Genomic DNA, 8,046 nt, shown 5'->3' with positions numbered 1-8,046 from the left:
AGGTCAATCAGGGTCCGTTTGATACCCTTCTTACACCTTATTTTTAAGAGACTTTATGTTGAATGTTAACCCCGATTAATAGATGCAAAGTCACAAATTACATAAGAATAATATAAAGTGATAGGTAGAGGATCCTGTAAAAAGTGCTTAAAGTGTGAGAAGTGTATTATAACACTATATATAATATTATATAACACCATATAACAATATGTAACACCATATAATACCATATAACACTATGTAACACTATATATCATTATATAACAAATATAACACTAAAGTTTGTCTGATAGCATGTCTATGATAGATGTATAGTGTTATATTTGTTATATAATGTTATATAGTGTTACATAGTGTTATATGGTATTATATGGTGTTACATATTGTTATACGGTGTTTATATGATGTTATATAGTATTATATGTAGTGTTATAATACACTTCTCACACTTTAGGCCCTTTTTACACTATCCTTACCCTAAAGTGATATTTCTTTGTTTATTCATGTAAATAATCCTCTAGAGAAAGAAAGAACATTTGTCATTTTATTGAGTGATCACATCATCCATTCTATACTTAGAAATAATATCATCAATGATGAATTGATGATGATTGTACGGTCACACTATAACCAAACACACCTTTTGTGATCGAAAAGTGTAAATAAAAGCTTGAAACGAGTCAAAACACATCTCCAATACACACACATGAGCTCATTTAATAAACAAACTTAAAACCAAATTTATACAAGTTTAATTAAACTCACAACAATGATACTTACATAAATAATAATGTGACAAATATATCGTATATAGATGATGGACTTGACATGATGGCATGGGACCTCAAAAACCATAAAGTATATTAAAGATGGTGACAACTTTGAGGTGGGTTTTCACTTTTTCTCTGGGTAAATCAGTTTTTTTTATGGGTAAAATCCCAAATCACTGGTACATTGTGTGTACTACCATACATGCAAAGAGTACAACCTTTTTTAGCCCAGTACCCATCAGGTTTGTACAGACAAAAAGATGCATTTCAAAATCAAACACACAAGATTTAGCAAATGTATCATAAGTCTTTTGTGTAATACACAGTTTGCAACAGGGTAATTAAATTGGAGAAAATCCTTACGGTTTTGATAACGGGCCGGGCCGGGCCGGGCCGGGCTGGGTTCGATACGATTATGGTGAGATATCAAGTCTGGGCTCGAAGCAGAACCCGGAAAACAGTTGAAGCGGAAACCGTTTACTAACGGGGCATTTTTGTGACCATTTCCATTGATTCTTTTGCAAATCGAAAACCAAAAGAGCCGGTGCACCGTAACTCTGAATGTAGACCAAATCATCGGTCCCGCTACTAGCAAACACGTCGTCGAGCTCACCGAACCCTTGAAAGAACCGGTGTGGCATTCGGGCCACTTCTCGCCATTGTTTCGTGTTTTCAAGAATCCAAATCCCGATCCCTGTGATGATATCTTGTCGATCTTGTTTCCCGATCCCGCCCACCATCACTAAAGTCCCGTTAAGGTTCATTAACCGCCCGCAAGTAAGAGAACACGGGACCGAGATAAAACCGCGTGTCAGCAAGTTACGAACGGGTGATCGGGTCGAAAGATCATAACTCACGAGCCCGTGTCGGTTTTCTTGAAACGACCCGGTTGCGTAAATCAAGAAATACAAAACCCCGTTGCATATCACGCTCTCATCACCACCTCGCCACCCCGTCAGCATCTCGGACACGGTTGCCGTCCATGTCATCGTCACCGAGTCGTACGTGTGGATCGAGAGATCCCACTGGAAGTAGTTTTCGGGAACTTGTCTAGATTTCACCACGCTCACCGTATAGTTCGCTGACACTCGGTCAACCGCGATCGAGAGGGCACTATAGTCACAAAACCGTAAACCAGGCGGCTCGATGAGTCGAATACAGCATTTGGTGATGAGATTACACACATAGAGCTCACTTCTACTATCTTTATCCATGAAACAAACTAAACCACATGATGAAGCAATGAACCATCTCGAGGTTTTGATCATGTACGGGAGCTCGATCCCGTACCATTTTCTTGAAACAGTGTCGTAAGCGTATCCGCTCGCTTCATCTGAACTCGTGAACATGAAATACCACGGTTTTTGCGGCGTAAGGGGCGATATGTTCCATAAAAACCGTCTTGAATTCACTATTTCATACCATCTTTTGCACACACAACCGGCCCGAAAGATGCTTGCGATAGGGAGATAAGCTAGAATTCGCTCCAGCAGATCATCAGGCAGCAGTACATCAACCGAAACCACGGGTGAATTGTCCTTAGTACCCTCATCATCAACCTCCGAAAACGAATCGAAATCCTTGTTGTCATCAACAAAGTGACTAACCCATGATGATTCCCCCTTCATCCAATTATATTCAAACAAACCTAACGAAGAAATTTAATCAAAATCATGTCAAAATGGTTCAACTTTTTTTACAACAAATCAAATCAAAAGAGCAAATCACAAGATCAAAACCAGCAAACAGCCTAAAATTATATGGAAATAAATGCAAATCAGTAAAAAAAAAAAACCAGCAAAATTCCCAAATTAATTCATGAAAACAGAATATACATTTATAATTTTATATGCATATATAGACATTCAAGGGCATATTCTTGACAATGATGATGAAATAAACTGCAAAACAGAGTCACTATCAAGACAAAATAGTACATCATTATCTCAATATAATATTTATATTAAATATATTCTTGATGTGAAGAAATCAAGAAAATAAACAAGAAAAGATACTCACAACAAAACTTATGATTTTTATAAAATGATATCAAGATTTCTACCCAATTAAAACCATAAAAAGAAGATTTTAAAAGAGGGGAAATTATTTAAGATCAAAATGGTGATAAAATAATAAAAGTTAGGTAAAGTACTAATAGGAGAAGATAGAGCAATCAGTCAAACATCAGAAAAAAGCCACTTCAAATCTAAAGAACACACCAATCATAAACTAAAAGAACATTAACATGTGTGACACATACAATACTTTGGATAATATTGGTCAAAATTTCAAGAAAAGTTACCTTAATTAGCTTTAAAGATTCTTGGGTTCTTGTTTGAATGCATGATTCCAAATGGGTATTTCAAGATTGGTGAAAAGAATAAAGCTTGAAGAAGGGAAATAAAGAAAGCCCTAAGTTTACTCCATGAAATGAAAAGGGTGTTTGTGAATGAATATCAGTTTCTTGATTGTTCTTCAACAAAACAAGAAGTGTGGATTTGAAAAGGTTTTTTTTAATTTAATTTTTGTTTATTTTAGGGCTTCTATGGGTCACAAAAACAATGGGTAGTGGAGTGAGGAAGTGTAACAAAGAAAGAGAAGGTGGAGGGTTGGTTTTGAGGTGTGGAGGATTTGATGCATTTTAAATGGGAAAGTGGAGGGGAGATGGGTGGACTGAGGTAGCATAGGAAGTTTTTTAATATATTTTATGAGTGGTGGATAAAGTAAATATAATGATAAAGGTATAAAAAATATTTTACAGAAAAAGATTAAAATGTAGTTATTTTTAATTTAATTATAAGATAGAATATGATGGAAAGGGTGTGAATGCACGTATTGGTTAAACGAGTTTAGGTAAGTTTCGGGTAGAATCGTAAGAACTTTAGCCAAACAGATTGTGTTTGGGTTCGTCTACGTGTTGACTGGTTGACATGTTTAGTGTTATATATTTTTTTAAATTGTTTTACGTTGTAAGTGAAAAAAGATCAAGTATTGTATAGATAAGTTTTATAAAGTTAAAGAAGAAACGACATCAAGTTTTAAGTATTGAAATGCAAAAAAGAATAACAATTTCTGGGTACGTGTTGTCATTTCAATCCATGAAAGAACTTTTTTGTATCGGGTTTATATGTTTGACACGATTTTTAATTTTTATAGTGTGGTGTTGTGTTATCGTCATGTTTGGATTCGTATTAGATTGGAAAATTAACATGCTAGAAATGAGAGAAGAGAGAGTTTTTGGAATTTCGCAAATGGAAACAAGAAATGAGAGAAGAGATAGCTTTTGGAATTTTGCAAATGGAAACAAAATCAACATCTTCTATTTCTTGTCCTCTAGGAATGCTTTTGTCCGCAGAATAAAAAATTGTTCATATGTTATTAGATAATTCCAAAATCGTTTGTGCTGTTCTATTTAAATACAATTTATTAATTAAATACGGTTAGTAAATATAATTTATGCCAATGAGGTAATAGTGGAGTGGTTGGAGAAATACTTGGTGTTTCTTGTGACCCAGGTTCGACTCTCACTCTACCCGTTATTTTCTGCGGATGGGAGACGAGGTTTTACCGATTATTCCACTGTCGTGCCTTCGAGCGGGTGGAGGTCGTGTTTTCACGCATCTGGAGAGCCAAGGGGCTAGCGATCACAGCGTTCGGTGTCACGATGGTTGACACATTGTTTCTTGCCATTCAAAAAATAAATAAATATACTTTATGACAATAATAAATACTTTTATTAAAAACTTAATAAATATCCTTTATGACAGTAATAAATACTCTTATTAAAAACTTTAAATCTATACCGTCGGTGGTGACAATAAGACCATATGTAATGGGGCTTTATAAGGGCATGAAAGATTTTGATAATGCCCTTACACCATTACTTATGGGCATTATAGGGGCATGAAGAATGAGGGGCATTTCTATAATAATGCCCAAAGAGAAGAAAAATAATGGAAAGTAATAAATGAAATGGGCATTAACCATTACACCTTTTTTAAAAATGATGATGTGGTGAAAAATGCCTCTTAGTGGGCATTAACCATTACCTATGGTCTAATAAACAATTAGTAATAGTTTAGAGCATTTACAATGAATTCTTTACCTTCGGTATACCATTAAAAACTTTAAATCTATACCATCAGTGACAATAATAAACGAATCAGTAATAGCTTAGAGCATTCAGAATGAATTCTTTACCGTCGGTATATCCTACAATAAAGTTTTTTAAAAAGTAAACTGTAAACAGTTAAGAGAGTCATATATGCAAGTCCTATAATCTTACCTAATGCCTCGACTCTAAGATCACACGAAGTGGTTGGCGTTGTGGTGACGTGGAAGCAGGGGTGGGCGGGGAGGACCACCGGCCAGGGTTTGGTATTTCGAAAGGCACGTTATGAAAAAAACCGATACGTATATGTAAAAAAAATTATTAGGGTATACTCAGGGCTGGCCCAAGCCCAAGTATTTTGAGGCTTGGGCTTTAGGCCTCCAATTCTTTAACACTGTGTTCCAGAGTTTACTAATGGAAAGAAAAGAAAAGAAACAAAAAGAAAGTAAAAATATTTTGTGTTCCAGAGTTTCATTTAAGAAAGGAAAAGAAAGAAAAATAAAACATGTCGTGTTCCCGAGTTTCATTTAAGGAAGGAAATGAAAGGAAAACTAGGCTAAATTCTTTAGTTTTTTTATCCTTCCGTTTTGGAATGAAAGGGGGGAAAGACATCTTTTTTTTCCTTTCTCGTCCTTTCCTTTATCACTTTTACTTTCTTTTCTTTTCTCTCGTTAAGTTAACTCGGGAACAGAGTGTAAGGCCTCCTGGTTTAAAAAAAAAATACTATATAGGATATTTGGGTTGGGCTGCTATGGAGAATGCTATTGTTGATCTGCATATGGAGTAGCTGAGTACACCGTAGGGTTATTTTTCATTAGGCGACAGTTGCCATTTACAAAACACGGGGAAAGAAATCTTCGTGTGTAATGCAGCTAACAAAGAAAGAGAGAGGGAACCGAAAGACTCGCTAGAAATCATCATCATTCATCATCCACAATGGTATGGTCATCTGAATAGCAAAATCATTTCTTGACCTTTAATTAATGGGTTAATGGATTTAAACACCCCCAACTATCGCCATTTGGCCGATGGCATTCTCAACTTTCACTTTGGCTCAGACCACTCCCAACTTAACACATTGATTGTCATGACACCCCCTCGTTAAATATTCACTAACCAGGTTAGTAAATTTAGCCTATGTGGTAATTTTATCTGATGTGGCATTTCATATCTAACCCAAAAACATATAAATAAAACCACACCTAACCCAACCCCTACCCCCCCCCCTCTCTCTCTCACTCTCTCCATCGTTCACTCCACCACCACCCCACGATCTTATCTAAACAATCACAAACCCTAATTCAACCTTGTATATTCAGATTGCAAAACGTTGTGTTCAAGGCACACCAATCATTTTCCGAGCCCTAATTTTGAATAAATTATAGTAAGTTGGATACACATCTACAGGGGAGGGGAGATGGAACATTAATTCAGCCGATTGATTCTAACTCTGAATCGGCTTTCATAGGCTCGTGGAGCTCGTCTTCTTCCTCTTCGTTTCTAACAACTTCTTTTGGATCAGAACTTGATTCAAACAATGCAGATCTGGACGACAGTGGTGACCATAATGAGTTCATTGCTAATTTAACTCGGCAAATGGCGGACTACATGCTTGAAGAGAACGATGACGTCACCTCAAGTTTGAAGGAACGCGAGTTCCATGTTTTTCGGAAACCGTAGGTTCGATTACTACTAGTTGTTAATGGAGATTTGTGTGTTTACTGTATAGTTTTTTGTTTTGATTTTGAATCAGGAGCCTGTTGAGAACATAAATCACAAGCAGACTCGCCGGAGCTACGCCGATACTGTGAAGAAGTCGATCGCCGGAGCTCAATCGGAGGTGGAGGTGGAGGTGATGGTGGAGCCATGGTGGTGTGGTGGTGTTCTAGCCATGCCCCATGGTGTAATTAAAATAGGGTTAAAATAGGATTGATGGTTTTAAAGAAGATGACTGAGAGTATAATTGACACGTAAGATATGCCACATCAGATAAAATTGCCACATAGGCTAAATTTACTAACCTGGTTAGTGAATATTTAACGAGGGGGTGCCATGACAATCAATGTGTTAAGTTGGGAGTGGTCTGAGCCAAAGTAAAAGTTGAGAGTGCCATCACCAAATGGCGATAGTTGGGGGTGTTTAAATCCATTAACCCTTAATTAAGATATTATTTTGTCATATGAGTTCAAAAATTGTTCTCTATTTGACAATTTTTCTATCACAAATCATTCTCTTTTATAAATTCTAAGGCTTTGGTGGCGAAGTTGAAGGCCTTTGAGATGAATTCTAAGGTCGTTGCTGTTGAGTTGTGAACTGGTGATGAGATTGAAGGTCTTCCATTACTATATGTTAATATTAATAATACAAATGAAATGAACAGTAATTCTATTATATTATAATAACATATTAATATAATAATAATAATTATTATTATTATTATTATTATTTTCTTTACTTTCTCAGTTGGATACGAAAATACAGGTACGGTCCGGTTCATTATTGGTACATGAAGGTAAAAATAGGCACCAATCTGATCTAGAAAACGCCAAAAGTTGGTACCGGATTGAGTTTGAAAATCTTTTAGTTCGGGAAATTCGGTACTGCTACACGGTACCATTTGCTCATCCCTGATCACGGGTGTCGTACAAACAACAACGGTATCGTACAACTTTTTCTTGTTGATTTTCTTCAACTTTTAATGATTTCTTTTTTTAGTTTCAGGGGTAGGGATGAGCTCGGTGGTAACCGATACCGAAAATACCGGTTACGGTACCGGCATATGAAGGTAAAAATCGGTAGCGAACCGGTACTAGGAATGCCAAAAGTCGGTACCGAATTGGTACTTAGGATCCTTCGGTTTGGGAAATTCGGTACCGATACCCAGTAGTATTTGCTCATCTCTGACCATGGGTTTCATACGAACAACATCATTAACATACAACTTTTTTGGTTGATTTTCTTTCGATTTTTACTGTTTTTTACATTTTCTTTTTATTCTTGTTAGTGGTTTCGCGTGCAACGCGCTCGTAGTGATTTCAAAACATATGTAAACACAGACTAAATAACAAAAGAAGTTCGCCGCAACGCGGCTAGGTGATAAACCTAGTTCAAATTTAAGGTACGTTAGTTACTATTTCTCTAGGCCTCGAGTTTTTACTTTGCCTT

General features: G+C 36.4%; 1 protein-coding gene across 1 annotated transcript; it reads right to left on the bottom strand.

Moving 5' to 3' along the window:
• Positions 1 to 839: 839 nt before the first annotated feature.
• LOC110920944 (F-box/kelch-repeat protein At3g61590) lies at positions 840 to 3,429 on the bottom strand. Its single transcript, XM_022165189.2, has 2 exons — positions 3,073 to 3,429; positions 840 to 2,418 (listed from the first exon to the last, which is right to left on the bottom strand). The coding sequence occupies exon 2, from the start codon at positions 2,396 to 2,398 to the stop codon at positions 1,184 to 1,186; it is 1,215 nt and encodes a 404-aa protein (XP_022020881.1). The 5' UTR covers positions 2,399 to 2,418; positions 3,073 to 3,429; the 3' UTR covers positions 840 to 1,183.
• Between the last annotated feature and the right edge of the window lie 4,617 nt (positions 3,430 to 8,046).

Source organism: Helianthus annuus, chromosome 17, assembly GCF_002127325.2.
Source record: "Helianthus annuus cultivar XRQ/B chromosome 17, HanXRQr2.0-SUNRISE, whole genome shotgun sequence".
NCBI lineage: Eukaryota > Viridiplantae > Streptophyta > Magnoliopsida > Asterales > Asteraceae > Helianthus > Helianthus annuus.
This window is presented reverse-complemented; position numbering and strand designations above follow the sequence as displayed.